General features: G+C 44.7%; 2 protein-coding genes and 1 pseudogene across 3 annotated transcripts; 2 read left to right on the forward strand and 1 right to left on the reverse strand.

Annotated features, from left to right (window-relative positions):
* Positions 1–6,404: 6,404 nt before the first annotated feature.
* LOC143327350 (ras-related protein Rab-7L1-like) lies at positions 6,405–9,408 on the reverse strand. The gene is made up of 5 exons (XM_076741644.1): positions 9,264–9,408; positions 8,168–8,239; positions 7,911–8,092; positions 7,242–7,363; positions 6,405–6,668 (listed from the first exon to the last, which is right to left on the reverse strand). Exons 1-5 carry the CDS (start codon positions 9,379–9,381, stop codon positions 6,545–6,547), a joined length of 618 nt encoding a protein of 205 aa, XP_076597759.1. The 5' UTR covers positions 9,382–9,408; the 3' UTR covers positions 6,405–6,544.
* Positions 9,409–12,067: 2,659 nt separating this feature from the next.
* tmem81 (transmembrane protein 81) lies at positions 12,068–14,182 on the forward strand. The gene is made up of 5 exons (XM_076741958.1): positions 12,068–12,298; positions 12,386–12,531; positions 12,912–13,027; positions 13,110–13,303; positions 13,435–14,182. The coding sequence occupies exons 1-5, from the start codon at positions 12,068–12,070 to the stop codon at positions 13,543–13,545; spliced, it is 798 nt and encodes a 265-aa protein (XP_076598073.1). The 3' UTR covers positions 13,546–14,182.
* A 1,714-nt stretch (positions 14,183–15,896) lies between these two features.
* On the forward strand, positions 15,897–17,821 carry LOC143327511 (tubulin alpha chain-like; annotated as a pseudogene). The gene is made up of 3 exons (XR_013077743.1): positions 15,897–16,149; positions 16,261–16,409; positions 16,507–17,821. The product of XR_013077743.1 is annotated as a tubulin alpha chain-like (transcript).
* Positions 17,822–27,225: the final 9,404 nt, after the last annotated feature.

The raw sequence follows: 27,225 nt of genomic DNA on the forward strand, positions 1-27,225 counted from the left end.
ACGTGAACTGCGACGTGTTTCCAATACCGCGCTCCCATTGGTCAGTTTGACATAACTTCTAAGATGCCGGGTCACGTTTGAGAGGCATGGAAATGCGGAAATCCATTCACACAGCGGCGAGCGGCAGCCACCCGTGTCAGGAACAGCGTCTGAAGCTGTGATGGCGAAAACAAAACGCCCTCAAATTATTTTAATGAGTGAAACCTCAAAACGTTGATTATGGCACGTTTAGGTTTTCCATAGAAGAACACCATAAACATGACTCTGAAACTAAAAAAAAATAGTAAAAGTACTCGGGGCCTATCAGTACTTTATCAAAGCACCTTTGGCAGCAGTTACAGCTTCAGGCCTTTTTTAGGGCAAGTTTAAAATCACAGATAATCATAGATTAATATATGATTTATTAATGATTTGGCTGCAACGATGTGTTTTTTCTTTTCTGCTATAATATATGATGTAGGTGTGTAGAATGTGCAAAACGTTTGTTGTCTTTCTTAAATTATCAGTATTTTATAGTGTTGCATATGACTGATACCACATGCTCTTTGGCGTTGGGTATCTTATATACATCAGTTAACCTTCCAAAAGGCATCTTTATCACCATAACAGGTGCTGTAGTGAACACGGAGAAGGTTTGGATGGCACTAAAATAACTTCAGCACTTTTTAATAGCTGCCTGGCACATTGTTGGAATCACAGCATTTGTGGCATATTTATTGTCAGATGTGTAAGATCCACACGCAGAGTAACGGGGGATGATGACACCACCATCATTTGGCTTCGCTCACTTATTTTATCGCGCTCTCTGCTGCCATCAGTCTGCTCACTCTATGTGTTTCTTTTCTCTTTTTTTCTCAGTAAATCCAGTCCTCTCTGTCTGTCTCTCACCTGCTTCAGTGTTCATGCATGTATCCACGTATAAATGCAGAATTTCTCTCCATTTCCAGAAATAATCCTGTTAATTTTTTCAGTAGTCCTGCAACAAAAGGTCTAGCTAGTCTTTACACACAGCTAAGTCTCTGTATTTGCTCTGTAGCTTGAGGTTATCCTTTATATTTAAAGACACTCTCTGATGTTGGTGCAGAGCCAAAGGTTTCCCCTCGCTGGAGGCTGATGTTCTGAAACTCATCATTGGTCACAGTTTCATCAGCATCTCATTAACATGCTGTCAGAAACTGCGTTCAGAGCTTTGCCTTGCTGTGGTGGCTGCTGGTGCACGATTTCTCCCACAAAGGTTAATTATCAGAATAACAATAAGAATCAACTGGGTAAGTATGTTGAAACACATGAGGAGTTAGACTCCAGTTCCCTGAAGCGCTCAATGCTACACAACGCAGGAACAAATCTACAGGAAACTGTCCAAATGTCAGATGCGCTGTAGGCTGCCCCTCACCAACACCTCCATTAATTTCTACCATTCATCCCCTAATAGGTTACTTTAACCTGGTTATGATGTTTGCATGGATCAGCATGAAGGCTTCTTGACCTGGATAGTTGGTCTTTTATTTTTTCTGGCTCTGCTTGCCGTCTGTGTGACTCGCTGTCGGCAGATGGTGGAGGATCTGTTGGATGAAGAACCCCGACGCAAACAAACCCCAGTGAGACTTCCTACATTTGTTGTGGCAGCGTCATCAGACATATTGTCATTCTGCCCACTCGTGGATCGTCAACCCCCGTGAACAATCATCAGCTTTCCTTGATCACGACTGATGCATTTTATTCTTCACCCACAAAAAGTGGCAGTCGTTAACACTGGTATCTCATTTTTTACAACAACAGTGGAAACTTTTTGTGGAAACTTAACAGCACACTAACGTCACTGCTTTATTTCACTTTCATCAGGAAGATAAGCTTTAGGTCACGCTACCTTCACCAGAGCGGTCTACACCTGCGGATGATCCAGATAACGTCAGTCATGAAAAATGTCGAACGTAATTCATGATGCAACCGTCTGTTTGCTTGGGCTTCTCCAGGAGGGTCAGAGGTAAAGGGAGTAAACACCGTCCCTCCTCCAGCGGCTCCTTGAAGGAGCCACTGGGGCGCTGACGTCTCGTCTCAAGGCCTCGTGGAGTTTTGACGTTGCTTCTGCAAAATCAGCAAATTCTTCCATTGAAGTGTTGTAGTTGACATCTGTGGGGACCTTTTCCTCCACCCACAGTCACCAATACTCCCCAAGTAAGAGCAGCAGTGAGCGCTGAGGAAAGGTCGAGCAGTTGTTTTAATCTGTGAGTGAGTGAGTGTGATTTTTGTCTACATCACATGAAGCAGTAAATTCATCTTTTCAGACCACAATAAGCAAAATAAACTCTGTGGACTGGCGTTGGAAGGCTCATGCAACACTATCAGCTCCATTTTACACGAATAAAACCAATTTGTTTTTATTCGGTTAATTTGATTGTGTGATGCAGCCAGTGATGGAAGATCCTTAACGTTCAGTAAAAGTATCAAACAATGATGTAAAAATACTCTATTACAGGTAAAGAAAGCAAAAGTATTATCAACAAATATAGATGTACTATTAAATGAAGGATCATTTTAGGGGAATTGTCTGTTTGGTGAAGCTGTCCAGTTGGTTTAATCTGAAATAATGCTTAAATTTGACATAAAGTACAGTAAAGCTGTGACTAAACGTTACTTTTGCTGTTGATTCATCTATTTTTGATTATTTTCTTGATTAATCGATCAGTTATTTGGTCTATCAAATGTCAGAAAAATGAAGATTGTCCGTCAGTGTTTCCCAAAGCCAAAATGACGTCCTGACATGTCTTGTTTTGCCTACAGCCCAAAGACATTTAGTTTACTCTCATAGAGGAGTGAAGAAGCCAGAGAATATTCACATTTAAGGAGCTGGAATCAGAGAAATAGTTTGGGATTAATTTAATGGTTTGAACAGTAAATCTGCTTACTTGCTTTTCATCATCAGATGACCCTGAAGACACAACATGAACTCCAGAGGCTAAATCCAAACACATTGGCCATATATGCAATAAATGATGCTAAACAGATATGAGACTGGAGGAAATAAAGCCAACGTATGAAAATCTAAAACAAACAAAGTTGTCATTTTTGGAGCAAACCTGTGATCATGACATGGGACGAACAGTTCCTTCTATCTTTGGCTTTCTGTTTGAGAGCAACAGGCAGCTTTGGCATGAGAGCGGCCCGTCAGCCCACAGGAGGCTGGTGGGAGGCTTCCCACGCTGCTGAGGCCGGGAATAGAGACGTGCTGATGCCATCATCTGGCAATGAAACGAAGCTCTAAATAAATGTTCGATGTCGTGGAGAAACGCTGATAAGCTCAGAAACAAAGTCAGATTTTTGTTTCTTTCTGAATATAAAGAGATAAAGTCTTTAGGTGGTTTAATTTATGATAAAACACAGTCACATTTTTCTTATTCACCAGCAGCATTAAGCAAAGGTGCTCACTGGCGGCCCCAAATGGCAACAAGGGAGAACTGCTGCAACTTTAAAAGCGTTGGCTGCCAGAAATCACAACTTCTTCCTCACTGAGGACAGATGTGACGAAGAGAAGGACGGGAAGAAAATGTGTTTTTATGGCACCTTTCAACAGCCTCAGAGTCCTGAGCTGCTTCTTAAAGACCCACAGTGGCCACAGATCCAGCTGGACTAAATGTCAGAGTCCATGAAGGTTGCGCTCAGGTGACCAGGTACAGGTGATATTGAGCTGTGGTAACATAAGAGGAAGAGAGAATAATAAAACGGATTTATCAACAGCTATTGGAAAGTCAGAAAGGTACGGGGATTAGCACAGATAGACCCAACCGTCCACTGCTGGAGTCTGCCAGCTGGGATATCACGATCAACTGGGTCAAACCCAGAGCGTCCTCCTGTTGTGCCATTTATCAGTAGATCTGGTGTGGCCCCGTTGTATGGAGATGCTAACAGAGATTCATTTAACCAGCATCACCACCAACTCCAAGATACAGCCAAACACTTTTAGGACGGTTCAGCTCTCAGTGTTCATTATTTGGTGTCAAACGGGCGAAGCGTGACTTGGCAAGCGCAGTAAACGATTACCACTTCTTACAGTGTGACATTTAAGAGCAGAGAGAAGCCTCCAGGGTTGAAAAGCTCCACAACCGCAAATGTGCCCGTTTACTTCCAACGAGTCCCGCTGGAGCGCCCTTCTGACCGCTGACAGGCTGTGATTACATGAATAGAAAATAAAATGATGAAAGAAGTGACGACTGCATCCTGACAAATGGCCGCTCTGACAAAAGTCCATCTGTTCAACATCCGGTCATTTCGCTGAGGCTTCTCCGTGACTGCAGCCCGTGTGGTCGACTGACTCACGGCCAAGAGCTCCGGCCTTCCTCCAACTCACTGATAGGAATAGAAGCCTCCACCCACACCGCCGTGCAAACACACACTCAACTCAAACTGAATTTAAGCAACACACATGAATGTACTGCAGGCTGCAAATTACAACAACACTTGTTTTGTCAGTGTGTGTCACCCCGACCTTTCCTCCAGCATCACGTTCAGGTCAAAATAAACACCTTTAAATGCAAAATGTCCCATTATCGAACAGGCAGGTTGATGAAATTTGGTGCTTTACACTCATGCTCTGCGTGGTTCTTTAGGTTTCAAAGCAATCAGGACAAATTTTATACTTTTGGACACAATGGTAAGTCTCTAAAAATGGAGTCCGTCTCAGAGCTGAGTGGATGCACCACTGTGAACTGAGGCGAAGGCGTGTCTGTGTGAGTTTAAAGGGTCTTACCATTAGTGTAAAACAGAATAAGATAAGAAAGCTCACGCTGTGCTCACGTCCCTGAATCAATGAAGAGGGTTTTTTTGCCTAATTTGTGCTGAATCTGCTTCTGTTCACATCCACTGTATGGATGTACGGGACATTTAGGAACAAACCTGTTGCTGTGAGTAGAGCTGACAGTACAGAACATGAGTAACTGCTCCCCTTTCAGCTGTTTGAATACGCTGACGTCTCGATTCTGGGTCAGGTTGAGTTTTCTTGCTGCTGCAGCTCTGATTGGCCTCTCTGACTGACCTCTTCTCCACAGCAACACTGGCTGTGGCTCGTGGTTATCACAGCATTTAGAGCCATCTGTCATGACGGAGACTCCTCACAAACAAGGTGAAGTCAAACTGATTGAGCGCACTGAGGGTGTCGTTAACCAAAAGCTCATGCTGGGAATTTACTGCAGCTTAATGCATCATGTTTCTGTGTTTTACTGCTATGATTATGTCGCCAGTGGATGCAGTTCCGACATTAATAAAGACGATGTTTGAGATTCTTATCATTTTTTAACCTCTTTCTGCTCAGAAAAACTGACTGCGCTTCACTTAAAAATAGTGTGAATTTACCCACAAATCCTGTCGACAGGATGTGTGTGTGTGCTCTTGACGTCTTCAAGGCACATGCACATCCATGTGCCTTCATCTGACACACACACAGAAACACAACAGCACCTACACACCATGTGGCTCACTGGCACACAGACACACACACACACACACACACACACACACACACACACACAGAGCGGTGTTTCCATCACTTTCGGGGACATTACATAGACTTACATTCATTCAAGTCTTCACCCTGAACATTAGTGACTTACATTATGGGGTCTAGTGTTGTGTCCCCACGATGTGGCTGGGTAATCACATTTATGTCCTCACAACATGAGTAATACATGTCCACACACACACACACACACACACACACACACACACACACACAGGTTATTAGCACGAGGACGCCATGTGTCCGCCTGACTCAGCCTGTTGGAGGAGGCGGCTCGGCACTCCACACCTTGTTCTCACACTGAGAGCTCTTCCATTTAATGAGCTTACACACATACACACACACACACACACACACCTCCCCTCTGCTCCTTCTGCTCCTCCTCATGTGGCTGTCTGCCTCTCTCTATCGCCCAAATGACAGCGACCAGTCTGTTGGTTGGAGACTGTAGTGACTGATGTGTGTAAGGTTTAGGCCAACACCTCACAGAGCGAGTGACATGTTTCCTTCTGCATGTTGATGGTGGAGTTTCTGTAGGTGATGTAAATGCACACCATCCAATTCTTCTCACATTTACTGAAGAAATACCGACCAAAATGACGTTTACTCGAACAGAAAGAACATGAAAATTACAGTCAGTTTTTAGAATGTGGGCCAGCTGATTTGAGGTAAATTTGATTTACTGATGGACGCTTGATGAAGTTTTAATAAAAATAAATCTCACACTCTTAAACATTATTCTCTAGTTACTGTGGTTGTTAGATTGCTGGGTCCTGAAACTGGAGTTAAAGGACTAGAAAAAGGTTTAGAGACCCTGATTGAGGCTTTGTGACATTAAAACTGGTGGTGGAGTTTCATCCACCCTCAGCGTTTCTAATCATAGATCAAACTGGCAGTTGGCAGCCTCGCGGTGCCTCCTCTGTCCTCCTCTATTAGCAAACAGCCTCAGTACTTGGGGTGAAGTGGCTCCTCAAACAGCCAATGAGCAGCTCCCGGCTGTGTTTGCTTTTTCCTGTGACTGATGAAGGCAGCGCTTCAGCAGCAGCTTCTTCCTCTGCTGTTGCAGTCTGAGTCCAGCTGAGGGCAAACACTGTCCTGAGGTCTGGGTTGCAGCGGCTCCAGGCTGGACTGGACCGACAAAATCTCCTGCACCAACCTCCTGACAAACAACAGATTCAGTGACTTCATTAACATGTAAACTGTATGAATCACAATAGTTTTAATCTTTCGTAATCAGCCCTTTAAACTGCTGCTGTCTCAGTGGCTTTAGGGGTATACGGCTGCAGAGATACACTGAAAACTTTTCCAAACAAGTCAAGCTGTGCTCTGACAGGACTTTAGGGAGTGGAGACAGGCTGTACATGTCCACTATCACTTGTCGAGTCACTCAGCAGCAGCAGCACTGTTTTTGGTTGTGAATTGTCAATACAAGACATGTTGGGTTATGACCTAAGATATTATGTTATGGCCTCCTAGCACAGCGTCATCATGTATACAAGGAAGTCTGAAAGAAACTGCAGCTGATAAAACCATGCGATGTATTGGACGCACGCGTTCAGGGAGTAAATAAAGGCTAAAGGCTGCAGAAAGTAAAAATGACCTTAAACTCCACTAAAATGGCCGATTTATGCTCACAGTATGTTTGCATTGATTTCGTGGGTCATCTTTTTCTGTTAGCATCCTCCAGTCTGTCCTCCACCAGCTGAACTTTTTCAGCCTCTTCTCGAGTTACCTCATCGCCTCCCCAACGTTCTTGTTGTCTTTGACTGAAGTCTCCATCCACGTCACGAAGCCGTTGGCCTTACTGAACCTGTCGATGCTCTCTGCCGACACAACCCGCTGAGCTAGGTCACACTGGAGACAGACAGGCGGACGGAGAGACAGACAGAGGGCCGGGAAGAGGTGAGCGGTTTGTTGTGGTTTGTGAAGGATCAGCATCAGGTCTGTTCCATTCATTTCTCGATGTTTGGAGTTATATGGCGGGTGAGCGGTGAAGATACCAAGCAATGATAGATGTCAGCAGGTCAAAGATGAGCACAGCTTCATCGTATATCTGTGTAGGCACACAGAGCCTATACTGAGTACTATTTCCTGCCTTTCAGTGAGAGTGAATGTGAATGGGAGAATAAAAGTGACGCACAGTTTTTGTGACATCTGTACTTTTCTTTCTTCTTGTTTTATGAAATGTCCAGCCAAAAACACAGAGACACCAGTCTTACCTCTTGTTTATAATGTTGTAATAATCTAATCATTTAAGTGGTTATTTATTCATTTGACTCAGAACATTTCTCAGGCGCTGAGGCCGTTAATCCATCCAGCGACAGCACAAGGCTCATTTATTAATACTGAACCAGAAGGCTAGCATGATAAATTCATCATTACCGTGGATGCACTGAATCACCTTGTTGGCCAGCAGGATGCAGGGGATGGAGGCTCCGTTAGGCAGCATGGCCTTGTTGTCCAGGTCCCGTTTCCAATGGCGACAGCTGAGGAAGCTGGAGGAGCTGGTGACGTCAAACATCACCACACAGCCCAACGCGCCTTTATAATAGATCCTGGTCATGGAAATGAAACGCTCCTGGCCTGCAGGACGACATAAAGCTCACATCCACCCCTGCGTTCGTGCGATACATCCATCGACTGAGAAATGATTCGTACCTGCAATGTCCCACAGCTGCAGCCTGACTTTTTCTTTATCCGACCACTGCAGCACCTTCACAGAAAAATCCACTGGAGGAATTAAGAGATGTTGGAGACAAGTGAGAGAACAGAACAGAACAACAGTTTCACAGAGAAAGCTCAAGATTGGAAGGAAAGAAGAGGAAAATCGAGCAGCAGACTTTCAGACTTTCATTCTGAGAGAAGACTTTAGTCAAACTGTCCGTGCTGCAGGACTGACAGGAGAACAAACTGGACTGCAGAGCTGTTTATCATGAAGCAAAGCCTGCTGGGGTCAGTGAATCGAACCATGAATGTTCACTTTACTTTATCCAGCTGCTGTGAATGCTCCCTACAAACCCCCCACTAACCCACCGCTCACTCCTGTTTGAGTCACTTTAGCTAAAAGCTGCAGCGTCCAGCGGCTCTAAGGACACTGCACCTGAGTGTTTCTGCTGCTTTCTCCTCTCTGCTGTGTCCTGTTTCAATCAGGGCGTGGTGACCTAGTTTCCTCCTCCCGCCTACTCACCTGCAGCCAGTCCACTCATCAAACACACCTGTAACCTGTGGTCTATGAATCCCGTCCTTCACTCTACACTTGGCCACACTGTTCTGTGTGTCATAGCGGTTCTACCTTCAGCCTGTTTCCTCTCGCTGTGGTTGAAGCTGCCTGATTGTATTTTCAGTCTATGTTCTTCCTGAAGGTTCCAGCCGCTGCCCGTCCTCCTGTTTGCCTCTGACTCATAATCCACCGCTAACTGATCTTATAATAAAGTGCTCTTGGTTGAACTTTAACCTGGCCTCTCAGTCTGACTTCCTCGTTTGGGTCTTCAGTATTTTCCTAAAACTCCACATACGGAGCCTTTTGTGAACAGGATTAAGAGTTTACACAGCTGTGTATAAATGCTAAAGACAGCATGCTAACAAAAGTGCTGATCTTTGATTTTGTCCGAGTGCAGGGAAGGAAGTCATTGGTTTGCATCTTTTTCTTCATGACAAAGCAATTTACAGGATTTACACACACACACACACACACACACACACACACACACACACACACACACCACCGAACACTGAGAAACTCAGGCAGCCGTACCTCCCACTGTCATCTTGTACGTCTTGCTGAACTGTCTGTTGACGTAGCGATGCACGAAGGAGGATTTCCCAACGTTTCCGTCCCCAACAATCAGTATTTTCATCAGGTGCTCGGTCATCGCTCTCCTCGGTCAAACAGCGACATGCAGCAGTGGCTCAAAGTTCACAACGTCATGTCAGGAAATGTGATTCATGAGGCGAAGCTGTTTCTCTGGAGCTGAAGAAACACTCCACCAAAGCCTGCCTGGATTTGACTTCAGCTCAGCTTTTCTTTGCATCTGCTGACTCTAAACATGTTAACTACCTCTCAGTATTCAGTGTTTCAGTTAAAGGCACTGCCTGGCCTCTAAACCCTCGAGGATCATTAACCCTGCTTCTTCACACTGAGCCAGCTCTAAAGCTAAAACTCCACAAACTGCTGCCTGTCCTTCTCTCTGCGCTCACAGCGCTGTGATCTGCTGGTTTTGCGTTCTGGAGGGAAGTTCTCAAATGCCATAAATAGTTCTGTGTCATAAACCACCTTCATGCAATAGGAAGCTCAAACAGCTGATAGAATCTGTGCAGCTCAGTCTCTCTCTTGCGCCACATCGTTCGGCATACAAAATATGTACGTTACACAACTGGAAACGGGCTCCAGCAGTGAAGTCATGGAAGCAGCTGTGGATTGGAAGTCTCTCCAGCCTTTCAGCCATCACACATACCAGATTTTTAGGGAGGGTTTAGTGGTGCTGCCTCGTTCAGATTGCATCAGTTGTCCAGTCTGGCTCCACACTGGATGAATTCAGATGAAAGTTTGTGTTTTTCATGTCTCAGGCAGTGTCTCAGACTGCTGGTCTGATGACTGTCGAGCTGGATGCATCTCACCGCTGTGATCTTCAAACTCAACTTTCTCTCCATGCAGCTGAAATTCAAGTCAGTGTGTTGACCATCATTTGACCGCACTTGGATTTCACAAAGAACACATGGATCTGTTGTTTTCCACCTCACTAATCACACACTTTTCCACCTCCACCTCTCTCCATCGCACCTGTTCACCCCCGACCACCTTCCTCCAACTCCTCCTCTGCATCCCTCTCCTCCTCTGTCCCATCCCGCCTCCTCACCCCCCTCGTTCTCTCTTCTTTTTCATTCACTTCTATCCTCGTGAGGACATAACGTCTTCTCTCGCCTCTTATCCAAACCTTAACCTAAACTTTAAACCAAGTCTTCACCCTAAAACTCAGAAGGAAGTTGTGTCCCTGCAATGTGACACACACACACACACACACACACACACACGGTGTTGACCACACTCTGGGCTTTACTGGTCTTCCAACTAGGCCACTGTTACTGGCTGCCGAACATGTCTCAGCCCCCCGCTGATGCTGAGTCATCTTCGTGACGCTCTTTGCGTGTTTTTCCTGCTGTGTGTCTTTCTGTCTTGGTCCTTTTCCCAGAGTCAGTGGCAGAACCACACAGGCTTTAAAAATAGCTCGTCCTGTAAAAACCCAGTCCATTGTTAATCTGCTAACAGAACCTGAATCTTTGCTGGGGCCTGAAAAATCAGGCAGGTTTGGAGTTTTTCCACTAGGGGGCGCAGTGGACCATGAAAGTGGGTCCTTCAGTGGGCCAGAGGGCCAATTCGCCGCTTCCAGTCATCAAAAGCCTTAATTATCACCAGGATAGCTAACTCTGGTGTCATGTTACAGACTGTTGAGAGCTCACCGTCCTGAGTATTGATTAGAGTCTGTTCACTGCTCAATAAGAAGCCAATATCTGTTCAACAAATCAGCCAGAGTTCTACAGCTGATCCAGACTGTTTCCATCACCTGTTGATTATTTGAACAAACGTGACAAAATCGCTCTATTATTAACTACACAACACCTTTTCTCTTTACCTCCTTTCTGTACAGTTTCCAGGGCAGTTTTTATTAATTCTTTAACTTATTCAAACATTATAATTGTTATTGTCTCTTGTGCCCGACCTTTAATGATTTTTATTGTTTTACTGCCTTTTTTGTTAAAAACCTGCTTGGTTGATTCATTTCTAAATTTACGATCTAATCAATGAACTGAAAGCAGCAGCTGATTGTCTGAAGCTGTTCATGTTGTGCTGGGCGTCTGTCGCTCTGTCTGGTGTTTGTCTGACACCTGGTGGTCATCTTACAAACTGCAACATCATCCACGTGCAACAAGTTGGTTTTCACCAGTTTGGTCAACAAGAAAAATTCTGAGATCATGAGAGCTCCAAATAGATTTCTTGTACACAGTTTCTTTAATTAATATTGAAAGTTTTTTTGTGTGTCTTTTTGAAATTCTGCACGTTTTGAGATGAGATACCATTTCATTTGTAGCTTAACAGTTATTTGATGTGATATATGCAAAAAGTAAAGTGCAGAGAAATGAGTAATAAACACCAATACAAAAGCACTTTGTGGCCAAACTTAACGCTGCTCTCAGGTGACTTCCTTGCATTTGACAGGTCATTTACTGCACCTCGTGTCTATTCTGACTCATTCTGACTGGGATGTCATGGAGATTCAGAGAACCTGCAGGCTGGAATGACACACGTTCAATTCAAAATAAATCTGATGATGCAGCAGTTTGCACTCACACCTTCACTTTGTGTTTGACTGGTTTTATGAAGAAGGTGAGCTCACTTTGACTTCAGCTGGTCCTTTAAACGCTGAGGCTGCAGAGCATCAGACGAGTGTTGTGCAGGTTAGTACAGTTATATGTCGATTCTTTCTGAATATTATTTGTCAAATAACAGATGAGGTTTCAAAAAACCGTTTATTTCCTGCAGATTTACTATCAAACATCAAAATGCAACATGTGACCGCCAGCTTACTCCTCCACCTCCTCCTCCTCCTCCTCCTCCATCCTCTGTCCTCAGTTCACCTGGAGGAGGCGGATGAAGCGCCGCTGGAGGTCATTGTTGACAGCTCCTCCTGCAGCGCCACCTGTGGGCTGGGTGTGAAAACTCAAACTCTGTGTTTGCTGAAAGACGGAAAGACAGCGATGGAAGAAGCCGTGAGCAGCACAGATGGAGCAGAGGTATCACGGAGACGTCTTAAACACGGGACACTGAGCGACTGAGAGAGACAGGGAATAAATAATCACTGTCTTCTGCACGTGTCCAAGGTGTCAGAGGAGTGTCGAGTCCGTAAGGTGAAGTGTGTGGAGTCGTGGCAGTGTGGCCTCAGGACGATGACTGTGACTTCAGGACAGACGGTGGACATCGACTGTCTGGGAGAAGTCATGGAGGCGATGGGGAGGTTCTCATGGAGGTGAGGCTGGAGGCGACGAGACCGAGGATTCAGGAGTCATTCAGGTCCTTCTTTAGTTGACTCAGACATAGTGGAGTCTAATGTTCAGCCTGGTTTCCTCTGCTCAGGGCTGAATTAACCCACGACGATGCCCCCGCGCGCTGTGGTTTTCAGATTCCCAAACTCAGGATGCTTATAAGTTGAATACATGTAAATGTATTTAGTAATGTGCAGTAATTTATATATTATATTGACGGAAAAGTACAAAAGGTAAGACGACTACAGCGTTGCGTTAAACAACGGCAACGTTTTCATCTCAAACAGGTGATTTCCTCGTCAGGTAGAACACGTGACTGCAGCAGAGGCCAGCGCTCACTGTGCTGTTGTCTGTCGCCCCTCAGGGTGTCTTGGCGTTACGCCCGAGGAATAATCACCTCTGACGACTCCCTGTTCTCCCGCTGGGACGCTCCTCTGCTGGACCGAGTGGTCCTGGACCCCGTCAGGGAGGAGGACGCAGGTGAACTCCTCTGGTCAGCTGCTGAATGTCAACACCTGATTAAAAAAAGACTGACTTCCTGAACTGATGGTGTCATTTTCAGGCACTTATCGCTGTGACGTGCAGGATGCCACCTTCCGCAGGGTGAAGAGGGTTTGCTGGGGGATCCGGGTTTTGCCCGTCGGGGTTCTCAATCTGGACTACCAAAGCTCTCTGGCCCAGTGGGACTCTACTGCAAACCAGCAGAACCAGACCTTGTCAGACCAGCATGACCACTGGACACTTCTTCTTAACACAGTACGGTTTGCTTCAGGGAGCGGTGGTCTGTGGATGCTCCTCACTCTTTTCATATCGTGTGCAGAAACCAGATTAAACACAAAAATGACCAAATGTTAATGATCGTCTTCATCAGCAGCGTTTGTTCACAGGTGCTGATCAGCTTCAGCCTCGCAGGCGTCGCTGCTGGACTCATCCTGCTGGGCCTCTGCTGCATCGTGACGAGGAGAGAGCTCAGGCTTTTTAAAACCGTTGATTTCTGAAGTTTTGCTTGTCCAACACGACAAATTCACAAATAAAAACATCTGGACTGACAGATATCACCTCTCCATAACATTCAGAGGGTACACCGCTTCAACTATGCAAGGAAAGCAATGAAATAAATCAATGAATAAACATAAATACACAAAAAATGCTAAACAATCCTAATAATAATCACAACTGGCTCCCTTTTAGTCTCGCTTTCACTGTGTAATTCCCTCAACCGCTGGGTCTTCAGCAGCTGCACCAACTGTAATACCACTTGGAAACACCAGAGGAGGAAGTCGTCTGTTTCCACTTCCTGCAGGAATCTCCTTCATCCAATCATGTGTTCACAAAGTGGTGAAGGTCGCTCCATTCAGCCGTACAACTCGTCCTCTTCCTGCTGAAGTAGAGCTCCTACCTTGTTTCAGCATTATTTTTACCATATTGTGTATTTTTTATCTTTACAGTTAAGTTATTGTTGTTTTATTTACCATTCATTTAATATTTACATTATTACTATTATGGTGATGTTATCTTCACAGTAGTTTATCACCTTTTTTTTTGTACCTTTTAAGGTATTTTATCCTTCTTTATAACTGTGTGTTGAGCAACTTGTACAGCAACAAAACAGGGATCAATAAAGTTGTCTGAAACTAAAATCTGGATCTTTAATAAGGGGGCTGGTGGGAGTGTAAAGTCATCTTCTTTTTGAGCTTTATAACAAAACTTAATAACTACAATGCACAGTAATTACAACAATTATAACAATAGAATTAGAAATGTAGAAAACACCAGTTCAGGTAAACAATGTGAATAAAATCTTAATTGCTGGAGTGCTGCATGGTTTCAATGCACCTTTTCATTTCATTTACTACAAGTTTTGAAAAAAGTTCTCTGGTAGAATTTGGGTTTCTTAACAAAATATGCTTTTGTGGGCATAAATTCTTTATTAGATCATTAAAACACAAATGAGATATTTTTGTTTTATGTTGCAAACATCATATAAACCAAAGAGTGTCAATACAGTAATGAAAGAGCAACAGACTTATCATGAGAAATCTCTCCAAACAATAACTGTATGAGGACAACTTGTACAGTACACAGAAATCAATATCTATTACTTGAGCAAGGACTGTATTTTTTTTAGAAAATGGCAAATATTGGATAAATAAACAGACAAAATATTTTATTGGATATGCCTTTCGTTTAGACAGCAAAGAGGAAAAGAGCTCATGTGACTTTCAACCAATCGGTTTCCGCCATTCTTTTCCGGCAAGACTGCATAAGACTGAGTCATAGCTCTCATAGAAAGTCCTGGAAGAAGACTGAATTGGCATTTCAAGTGTCGGGAAGGATGGTGAGTAGAGAATAATGGAAAGTTTCATGTTGATTTAACCAGGTTTAACCAAGCTAACAGCCAGTGTCAGTTCAAGTTCAGTTTAAGCTAATGTCTTTGTCGGCGTTAGCTAGCTAGCTAATTGCTGAGAGTTAAGCTCTTGCTAACGTTCGCTTGCAAGTCTTATGTTGAAGAGCAGTTAACAGTCTTTTACGGTGTTAGCGAGCTAGCTAATTGCTGAACGTTTAGCTTCTGATAACGTTTGCCTGCAAGTCTTATGGTGATGAGCAGTTAATAGTCTTTTTCAGCGTTAGCTAGTTAGCTAATTGCTGAGTTTAGCTCCTGCTAATGTTCGCCTGCAAGTTAAAGAGCAGTTAACAGTCTTTTTCGGCGTTAGCGAGCTAGCTAATTGTTGAACGTTTAGCTTCTGAGATTGTGTGCTACATAGGTAACTTTAATCAGGGCTCTCAAGTTTTGAACTGAGTTCGGAGTGAGATTTTGGCGGCGGCGGGCGGACTGAAGTGTGTGTGCGCGCGCTGTGTTTGTAACCCTCGCCCCTCCCTCTCCTTCTCAGTGCGTACACACAGACGCTACCATGTAGTTGACCAATCACGTTCGGCTTGAACAGAAAAACAAGGCTCTGATATAAAAACAGCGTCAGTCCAGTGAGCACACCCTGACACGCCCAGCTGGGTTATATTAGTAGCCTTGTCATATTCCTCTGCTTTACAACCATATTTAAAGGGCCTGCCTGCTGCAGGATGTTTGTAATAAAATCATCAAATCAATCACTTGATGTGTAATTGAAATTATGTTCCTCCAGAGATCTTGTTTAAAGATTTTCTCTACATGACATTTTTTCTGTCTTAAATATATCTTCATTAATTATATCTCAAAATGAGAATAAATGCACAGCATGTCAGGTGACTTTGACATGATGATGATCTTAGATTTTGAACTGTCTTAAACATATGATGCACAATCTGGAGCATGTAATTAGAAATGGTTGAAACGTCCGAAAATGAATGCTGAATGTCACAAATTGTCTTTGTTTTCCTCTAGAGTGCGTGTATCTCCATCCATGTGGGTCAGGCTGGTGTCCAGATTGGCAATGCCTGCTGGGAGCTTTTTTGTCACGAACATGGGATCACGCCAGACGGACAGATACTCAGTAACAGGACTCTCGGAGGTGGAGATGATTCCTTCAACACGTTCTTCAGTGAGACTGGAGCTGGAAAGCACAACCCCAGAGCTGTTTATGTGGACCTGGAGCCCACTGTTATCGGTAAAATGAAATGAAATGAATGTAGAAAAGACATAATTGTTACTATTTTGTTATGTTTTTTTCATCCCCCAGTTATTCAAACCCTCCTATAATTTATGGCCATTTCCTTAGATGAGGTGCGCACAGGGACCTACCGCCAGCTGTTCCCCCCTGACCAGCTGATCACTGGGAAGGAGGATGCTGCCAACAACTACGCCCGTGGACACTACACCATCGGCAGAGAGATGATCGACCTGGTGCTGGACAGGATCCGCAAACAGGTGGGTACAGTCAGAGCAGATTTTGCTCCAGAATATGAGATGAAAAGACAGAACTGTATCTGATATGTGACCATTGTCTCTCCCTCTCTGTCCTCAGGCTGACCAGTGCACTGGCCTTCAGGGCTTCCAGATTTTCCACAGCTTTGGAGGTGGCACCGGCTCTGGTTTCACCTCCCTGCTGATGGAGCGTCTGTCTGAGGAGTACAGCAAGAAGACCAAGCTGGAGTTCTCCATCTACCCAGCTCCACAGGTGTCCACCGCTGTGGTGGAGCCCTACAACTCCATCCTGACCACCCACTCCACCCTGGAGCACTCTGACTGCGCCTTCATGGTGGACAACGAGGCCCTCTACGATATCTGCTGCAGGAAGCTCGACATTGAGCGTCCCACTTACACCAACCTGAACAGGCTGGTCAGTCAGATTGTGTCCTCCATCACTGCCTCGCTCAGATTTAATGGTGCCCTCAATGTTGATCTGGCAGAGTTCCAGACCAACTTGGTGCCATATCCCCGTATCCACTTCCCTGTGGCCAGCTATGCCCCTGTCATCTCTGCTGAGAAGGCTTACCATGAGCAGCTCTCTGTTTCAGAAATCACCAACGCCTGCTTCGAGCCAACCAATCAGATGGTGAAATGTGACCCTCGCCACGGCAAGTACATGGCTTGTTGCCTGCTGTATCGTGGTGATGTGGTGCCCAAAGATGTGAATGCTGCCATTGCCACCATCAAGACCAAGCGCTCCATCCAGTTTGTGGACTGGTGCCCCACTGGTTTCAAGGTCGGCATCAACTACCAGCCGCCCACTGTCGTTCCTGGTGGAGACCTGACCAAGGTCCACAGGGCTGTGTGCATGATGAGCAACACCACTGCTATTGCAGAGGCCTGGGCTCGCCTTGACCACAAGTTCGATCTGATGTACGCTAAGCGTGCCTTTGTTCACTGGTATGTGGGTGAGGGGATGGAGGAGGGAGAGTTCTCTGAGGCCAGAGAGGACATGGCAGCTCTGGAGAAGGATTATGAGGAGGTTGGAGTCGACTACCTTGGGGGTGAGGGGGAGGAGGACGGAGAGGAGTATTAAAAAAATGTACATTTTGATAAAAAGTAGTTCAAATTTGTTTTTGTGTGTTCGTGTTAAAAATGTTTGCTTTTTAAAATTGTTTAAATGGTTTTTATAGTTTTTGTTTTTGTGTTCGTGTTAAAAAATGTTTGCTTTTTAAAATTGTTTAAAATTAAAACTGTTTTAAAATGTTGTTCCTCTACAGTAATATTTTGTTAAAAATTAGTAAAATAGTTTTTGTTTTTGTTTTGTTGTTGTTTTTGTGTTAATATTTAAAAGTGTTTGCTTTTTAAAATTGTTTAAAATGAAAACTTGTAGATTTTTTTAAATCTTCTTAATAAAGTTCCTGAAGTGCTTGAAGTCGTCAGTGTTGTTCATGTAACTTTTTCTTTTTAAAGAATTAAACATCTTTATGAATTGTGAATCTTGGCCCACTTCATGTAATCCAATGAGCAAACTGTAGACTTAGTTTTGACAGTTTGTTCTACACCAACAAACATCTGCTCAAAATATACTGAGACTGGAAATCTCTTTTTCAAGGAGACGGTGGAGGAGGTTGGTCCTGATGGTATCGGAGAGGAAGATGAGGGAGAGGAGTATTGAAGGCATGTATTCCATCGTATTGATCTCTGATCTGTGCCTCTATCGATTCTTGTCATTGTTTCTTTGACTTCCTGTGCTGTGGTTCACTGGCTTTCATACACATACATCCATGATTGTTTAGAGGAACGTTTTAAGAGCCGTGCAGGTTGTTCTGTGTGTGTAGTTTAATGCTGAGATGCTGTAGTTTTTAGTGATGTTTTGCTCTAGAGGGCCAGTTTCTCCTCTCACACTCTTCTCTAAGCCACAGTTAATCTGAAGTAAGTTTTTCAGTTTTATTTCCTCACTTGGATGTTGTGCCTGTGGATGTTCTTGCTGCTCTTCTCACTGTCGTCACTTGGGGGCAGTGTTGTTCAACAGATGTTTGAACTCCACTCGGGCTGAAACTGCAAACTACTGTAAATTTCAAATTACTGCAGGTGGCCTGTACTTTACCTACCAAATGACTTTCATCAGGTGCTTCCGTGCACATTTACAGATGTCACATCTGTTCTAAGGTGTGATTTGTTCTTTACATGCACAGTGTGAGAAGAACTGAGGCCTCACCTGCTCAGGTTTGGTGTTGACTCAGCTGTTATCGGCCTGTAAATAAACTATGACTGCAAGTTAAATTCAGGGGTTCAGTTGAGTTTTACTGAGACGCCTCATGGAGTTCATTCATTCTCCTTGAAAGCTTTTAGGTTTGTCCTCTCTGGTAGTTTTCTTTCTGTGTTGTAAAGGAACCACAGCCCTGTTCTAAAATGTCGTTAAAAGTATTCCATGTCACATTTATTTCCTCTTTTAGGTATATCAACATGCAGGTAGTTTCTCCCACCAAACACAGTGAAGGTGAATGAGGTTCAAATTGTGGTGGTTTGTAGAACAGGACTGAAAATAATACAGTGAATCGATATAGACACTGGTGATACCATGCACAGATGAGTGTCTGAGGCAGACGAGTGGCACTGTAAGACGTTAGATAATAAATGAAATGAGAGGTTATGGTTTGAGGGAGGACAAATTCAACATTTACTGATTCACAGGGAAGGAGGATTTGTCGGTAAATGGGGACCTCTGGTGGAGCGAGATGGTGGGAAGGAAACAAAGGCTGAGAGCGCAAGAACTCATCTTTTTGAGTGGAAGTCCTCCAGGGAACCACCTAACTCCATATGAAGTAGCTGAAACCAGCTCCGCCATGACCAGATGTGTCAGTAGACCAGTTCAGATTCAATAACACAATATGTAATGAATATCAGTCCCAGGGGCCATTTTTCATTTAGGTACTTTCATGACATTTTGCTGTATTTACAGGACTTTAGGTGTGAGTATTTGTACTTTTTTCTGTTGGTATTCTTGTTTAAGAGCGAGACGGAGAAAAGACTTTATGCTGAATACACTCCAGAAAACAAAGCTGCTGCTGGATGAACGTGTGCAGCAGGAGCAGCGTTGTTATTCAGTCCTTCTCCCTCATTTACACAAGCTTCATAGATCAGTTAGCAGCTTTGTCAAAAGTCCCTGCGGCTGCTGTTTACCCTTGAAATGCTTGTGAGGTTCAGTCTTTCTTACTCCACTACATGTGTCTGACGGGTCATGGTGCAGATTAAGATTTTATATATAAAACATACGGTGATCAGGACATAGCGGGACACTTTGTTCGGGTTCATGATCAGTCCACTCATTTAGAAATCTGAGCATCGGTCTGTCAGATTCTGTAGGATGTAGCTCAGGTTTTGGTAAAGAACAAAAACGACTTGGTTAGGTTTAGAGAAAAATCCTGGTTTGGGCTAAAATTCAGTTTTCCTGAAATCCTGGTTGCAGCTGCATTTAAGAGCAATCAAAAAAAAAAATGCATCAGGAACTCGATGAAGCTCCAGTGAAGGTTCAGGGACATTCTTCTTCGGTGTGCTTATTTCTCATACATTCACTCATCATCATCAGCTGCTGCCATCAGCTGGTCACATCTGTCCAATAGCACAGCGACACACCTTCTCCGTGAGCCTATCATCTCGCTGCCGTCTTTTTAAGTATGGTTCTCTCTCTCTGCCTTAGCTCATTCGTGCTGATGTCCACCCCTCCACCTCCCTAGCCTTTGCAGATCTTCATCATTTCATCATCCTCGGTCTCAGCAGAGTTGTCAGCCACCGCCGCCGGTGTCTGGACTCCATGGAGGATTTATCTGGCTGCAGGGCGACGCCCCTCCATTACAAAACCTCCCTGCAGAGTCTGAAGACGTTCAACGAGACTTCATCATCACATATCATCTGTTCTAATAAACATTGATCTTCACTGACGTCTCTCCTGACTGAAATACAGGAGAACTCTGCTCTGAATAACACGCTTTGCTGATATTTATGAGCACTTTGCTCATAGTGCATCTGTGCATTCATTTAAATCACATTTTGAATGCAGGACTTTTTCCATGGCCCATTTTAGGACAAGTCTCAATCATAACATATGTGGGTATCATCAGAGACAGAGAGAGAAAGGTGATGACGACAGAGTGAAATGTCTCTGCTGGTGTGTGTGTTCATTTGTGTTATTTTGGGAGGAGCAGAGGCAAATGAGGGACTCCGGGGGAACAACACAAATACAATTATGATGATACGCGTACCGTAATTCATTCATTTCCTCGAAGAACGTGCCCTGTTATGCCTCCAAGAACGTCATTTCCCTCCGTGTGCTTATTTACAGCATCAGTTTGACAGATGCGACTGTTGTCCCCGCGCTCACTGCACCAGCAGCTTAATCGCTGCTCCGCTGTAGCAGCATGGAGGACACGATCCTCTGCAGGGCAACGCTGCCTTTGACAGAGTTGCACGTGACCTTGATGTGTGTTTGCCTTTGAAAATTACACAGAATTTTTTCTTTGGAAGGAGGCATTATTTATTCTACATATAATGACTGGATATCTGCTTCACCACATTTGTTTTGCATCTACAGTTTCTAGTTAATGTCAAATTAAAGGGGCCTCAAAGAAAACAGCTCCACAGAAACTCTCCAGAGAGACATTTCCACTCTTAACTCGGCTCCATTTAAATAATGCTTTGAGGGCCAGGGAGGTAAAAAAAAAAAAAAAAATCAATATTTAACAAAACAAAGCACAGGAGGAGAGAAAGGTCCAGAAAATGAAAACAGATCAGCAGAGAAGAACTTTATCTCGTGGCCCTTTACAGAGGGGGCCTTGGTCCTGTGTTTGGATTCAACAACCCATCTGCACATGAGCCATGATGGCAAAGAGAGACAGGTGGATGCAGCAACACTGAGCTGTGCCAGACTGCTGTGGTGAGGAGGGAGCTGAACCTGAAGGTGAGGAGGGAGCTGAACCTGAAGGTGAGGAGGGAGCTGAACCTGAAGGTGAGGGTCTGCTGATCCGGTCATGACCTCTGGGTAGAGTTTCCTTCGCAGAGCGTCCAGACTCAGCCTAGAGGACGAGGTGAGGAGCTCGATGTAGAAGTAGAAGCTCCTGTGTGCTACGAGAGGCCAGCTGAGGTGCTTCATTCTCATCAAGGTGCCTCTTGGATGCTTCCATGTGGAGGCATTCTAGGCACATCCAGGGAGGAGACCCTGAGGAGGACTGGGAGGTGTTACATATTTCATGTACCCTGGGAACACCTTGGACCCTCCAGAAGAAGCTGAAAGACAGGTAACAGGGCGTCTGGGGCCCAATGGGAGCACCAACGTGCCCCTACACCACCAGCCAACACACACACACACACCTACGTACACCTCACCACACCAACACCAACATCGTAGATCCAAGAAGAGGCGGACAGAAACATGTGCAATTACTAATCCGTCTGCCCGTTCAGCACCACGGACAGCTCCACGGATTTATCAATACACAGCGGTCAGACTGCTGATGTTCAGAGCCGCGGCCGAGCTCATAGATTCTAACAGACCTCAGTCAGATGAAGGATCAATGAGTCAGACAGACCAGACTAACACATTGAACTTAACTGGCCCTCTGGCTGTGCACTCTCTGCCACGAGAGGATGGAGAAGGGGGGGATGAAGGTTAACAAGGGCACCCCCCCCCCAAATCTACTGCTGGCTGAATTCACAAAACATCTCAAGGCTCAATAAGTGGCTGAGCTCTAACTCCTCTATCTAAGAGGAATTCGTTCCATTTAGAGCCCAAAGCAGCGCCTCCGCCTGGAGGTCAGAGACCGTCCAGAGGACTCTTCATCACTGAGAGCCGCTCGCCGTCAGCTGCTGCCGCTCATTCAACTTGTTACACCAGTGTTTCAAACAGGCACGATGATGAACTTTTAAAAGCCCGTTTGGCGGTGACTCAGCTGCAAACGCTCACAGCGACTCCCAGCTGCAGACATACAGCGTGTCCCTCGTCCATACTTCCAAACACTGTTTCTAGCAGGTTTCTAGTGTTCAGCAGCTGAACATGGCCGACTGGTGAGCGTGCTGCTGATGGATCTGTTCCACCTGGACCTGCTGGATAAAAAATATATTTATACCACCACACCTTTCCCTCTTTATTCCATCTTTGAACACACACACTCACACACACACACACACACACACACACACACACACACACACACACACACACACACACACACACACACTCTCCATCACTGTTCATCTCTTTCCATCCCGCTGCCTCTCACTGCTGCATGAGATCTCTCCACAGCAATTCACACTCAGTCGCTCTCACTCAGCTTAAATGTCACTCTGTCACTCAGCGTAACTGAGTTGATCTGAACTCTCAGTAGCTCTGAACCACAGATTCTCCCTCGCTGTATCGTTAGCTCACACTTCCATCTCGCTCTGCCTCTGTCCTCCACTCACCCACTCGGATAAAAGCGTGATGGGAGCTGTTCAGACCCACCAGGACGTTTTGTCTTCTTCTCTTCCTCAATCCATCACGTCTGTGTGTCAATGCCACACACTCTTCGTACAGAGTGACTGCGTCTTTGCTTTGCATCATCACTCAAAATGGAGAGAAAGCTCATAATCACATGTTGAGATTTCATTGCCCTGTGATGGTTCAGCTGATTAATATTGAAACTTGCATGCAAAAAGATGGACATCATAAAAAATATGAGGGGAGAAAGAGCGGATATAGATGATTGTCAAGTCTTTGCAGAGCTTTTTGTAGCTGCGTCATTTGCACCTCTGGTCCAGACTATTAACAGCAAAAATCTAATTTTCTCTCCAGTGCTAATAAATATAGATATTATAGGCTAATGCCAAGTGCAGGGACTGCGGTTTGAACGACACTGTAAAGTTTTATATCAGTGTCGCAGAACAAAGCCGCCAGCTTGTTTTGAAAGACCAAGTCCTGCTGATTTTAATTATACGATTCTCATTTATAGACATTAAGTGGCTCCCGAGTTATGAACCTGAGAGCAGAGAGTGGAACGAAAAAGCTGCAAATGGCTTCATCTGGTTCAGCTGGTAAAATGATCATTTATTCAAGCCTGAGGCGTCGAGCATTTTGCACAAACAGATTTTCGGTCTCTCTTTGTGTCCTCTTTGGACTCCGGTGACATCAAGGCTACACTTTCAGCTCACACTTTCTATGTGCTAAATACAGTAAATAGAAAGATGCAGCCTGACAAGATGACAAACTCTAATAATGGGGGACGTTAAATTACAGAGAACAAGACAGGGTGCTGCTCACATCGTTAAACAGTCTTTCATCTGAAGGTCTGGGGTGAAAATGATGTGAAAATGTTGCAGAATGTCACATCTCTAAAATTGTTATTGTGAGCTTTTTAGCATGAACCCGGCTGTAGATCAGCAAGACTCCACTTAAATGAAGTATGAGCAGAGCTTTTGCATGAACGAACGCTCCCTTTTAATGCCTCCTTCCTCCCGTTCGCTGTCACCTGACCTTTACGCTTCTGTCTGCCTTCTACAAAGGAAGAAAAAGTGCAGGAAGCGTCATTTTAGCTCCAGAGGTTAAACCTATAAAACCCTGAATATCCTCAGAGAGATCAATGTGTGGACCAGGTTTTCAGAGGACAAACAAAAGAGCTGTTCACAGTGTAGTCAACAACTGATCTCCTTTTCGCTACAGTTCCTCATCAGTTTGGAGACTGTAGAGAAGCTACAATAAACATGTTTGATCGGTCGTCACACACTAACAACATCTCATTTTCTTTGCATTTTGGTCTTGAGTTCTGTTTTCTGTGCAGCCGACCATCAATAAATATCTGAATTGTCCTTAGAGCTGCACATGCGAGGAAAGGGACCACTCAACTTGACATGGAAACTTTAATGCAACGTGTTGCGTTCATGGGACGAGATGAGAATCTGTGTCAGCGGGGGTCTTGTGTCCAATTGATAAGACCAGCTGCAGCTGGGAATTGTTATGTCCCACCCTTAGTTGGCACTATGGTGTGAACCCCACAGACCCAACTCCACCACCACCACCACAAAAAACACCTCATAAACAAACAGCACAGGGAGTCCACACGGCGGTAACGGGGAGAAATGACTGCGTTTGAAGGACACTTTAACGGCTTTATGGGGTTTCACAGCTCATTCACCGTCTGCACACCAGTGGCAGCGAGCCACCGTGCAGGCCGCTGTCCTCGCCATCGGGAGCAGTTTGGGAATCGTCACCACATTTTGAATGCAGCAACAGGATGATTTAATTTAAGAATCGACGGTGAAGAACAAAGTCATAGAAAAAGATGACAGCCATATTTCTGTTTCGGACATTCATTTGATTCATGTCTTTTCTCCACTCCACACAGATCTGATGTTTTACTCTTCTGACATCTTCTGACATCTGAAAATGCCCATAAAAACAGGTGAGTAGAAACGCTCCAGCGCACCTCGAACCACCAATCCTGTGAAAGCCCCTGTGGTACATTAGCACCAATGACGATACCTCGGTGGTACAGTAGATCATTTACGTGCTCGTTCCATCTGCTCCTTTCTCTCCTCTCTGTAGTGGAAGTATACAAGTGCCTCACTGCTTCCTGCTTTGGCCCTGAATGTTAATCCAGACCTTTTAACTCGAAACTCAAAACTAAACTTTCAACAAAAAACTGATAATGACAATATTACATTCTCAAAGAGACATATAAAAAGCAGGTTATGTCACCCCACAGGTATCCACAAAATACCCGAAGGTGTCACATCTTTGTCGGTGGGCTCTTCACCTTCTGCGCTGCAGCACCTCCATTGTTTGTTTTGCAGCTGTCCTCTTCTCTCCCATTCGCTGTGCCGAAGTTACATTGACCTTTCCGTGAAGCGCTCCGGCTCTTTTGAGTGTGAGTGCACCACTTTCATGTCGCCGCAGTGTCCAAATGTGCTCACCAGAACAAAGAAACCCAGAGAGGATGTCGTCTGTGATCCAGAGCTGATTGCAGAACATAAACCGGCATTTGTACAGAGCCGGCAGATGTCACAGGGGGATTTTTAATAATCTGTGTGCAGAGGGAATTAACTGCTCATAGCATTACCCCTCCTAACTGAATAAACCAGTTCTACCTGCTATAGTCGTGTGACACTTCTGATTTGATGTAATGAATTCAGTAATTTGTCTAAACTGACACACGAGTGCCCCGAGTTTATACCGGATAAAATAAATGAACATATTTCTGCACTTTGTGCAACCTGGTTGGAGTAGAGTGTGCTGCTCTCTGGACACACACACACAGACACCCACACTGGAGCTATGGCAATGGCCTACATTTCCCATCAGGCCGTGCTGGACAGATTATTGAAGGATCAACATCATTGTTAGTTGCTGAATGGTTAATAGGTGGGCTAAGCTAATGCTAATACTTTGCTGTAATGCCTCACTTTTGTGAAATGTCACTCCCTAAACCGTCTACAATGGACTCTCTTCAGACGCCTCACTTCATCCTTCTATGGCTGTCTGCAAAGAGCATGTCCTGACCCCGCTCAGGTCGGCCTCTTCCATGCATCCAGTCTCTTCTCTGATGAAAACACCTTGGACGAAGCACAGTCTCACCTTTGTGAAGTTTAATTCGTTCTGCATCTCTTGGGTCTTTCACTCTGCTGGTGTGTTTTGTGGAATCGCTCTTTATTCAAGTCTGTGAGCTCAGGTCAGCTTGTTTTCACTGCGCAGACAAAGCCACTCACTTTGAATGTCAGGAGATGTCTGGAAGTCTTGTTTGTCAGTGTCTGAATACCAGAGACACAAACATGAAGGGATTTTAAAGTACATCATGTAACATCAGTCGCACTGTTGGCAAAGCAGGCTGCGCTTCTCTTCGCTAACAGAGTTCTTGCTAATTTGCTCTTCAGAACAGAATATATCACATTTTTCGACTTAAATTATCTGCCAGAGTGAGATTCTGACTATTTCAATCAATTCACTGCTGTTCTGAGTCACTGCAATGATGGAAAATGTTTGGTGTTCGTGACTCAACAGCTGCACAGCGTGCAGACAAACCCTGTGGGGTGGTGCAGTCATTTCAAGCACTGAGAGCGGCAGTGGAGCAACCAGCTGGAGGTCAGCTCGGTTGTTTCAGACTCATCATGTGGGCTGTGTGGCTTTCTGTGAGACCAGACCCTCCTAATGATCTCTCTGACTCCTGAAGTCAGTGATGTGTCGAGAGGATGATGTAAGTTACACTCTCAAGTGTGCAACACGCCACCTTCGCCAAATCATGCAAAAAATTATACAAAGCAGAACAGCAGGAGGCGTTTAAGGACGGCTCGGCTTTTCTGGTTCAGGTGAAAAATCCCCTGGATGAGCGCTGCAATTAGAGAGGGCCGCATTTTCCAAAGGCCAAGGCTATTTTGTGCCCAAGTGGTATTTGTCCAAAGGTTAATTCATTGTACAAAATACAAGGTCGCTCATGAGTTAGCTTGGCATTTTCTTGGCTTTTGAAAAGTCTTGAAAACTTTCATGGTCGTAAAGTTGTCGTAAAGTAACTCTTTGTTGTAGTACCAAAGCATTGGCTCATCCGTGATCAATGTGTGTGAGATGCAGTGTTTTTAGACACAAAGCACACACACACACACACACACACACACACACACACACACACACACACACACACAGAAGTCCATCAGAGTCTCTGCACTCCGTGTGAAAACACCGTTTGTAATGAAATCACTGGGATTTGATACAGAGTGCTGAGTTGTGATGGGTCGGACCAGGAGCATCTCCCAGCTGTTTCGTGACTGCATCTTGGTCAGCTGTGACAAAATCTGTCCACAGACGGACGGACAG

Source organism: Chaetodon auriga, chromosome 10 (assembly GCF_051107435.1).
Source record: "Chaetodon auriga isolate fChaAug3 chromosome 10, fChaAug3.hap1, whole genome shotgun sequence".
Taxonomy (NCBI): domain Eukaryota; kingdom Metazoa; phylum Chordata; class Actinopteri; order Chaetodontiformes; family Chaetodontidae; genus Chaetodon; species Chaetodon auriga.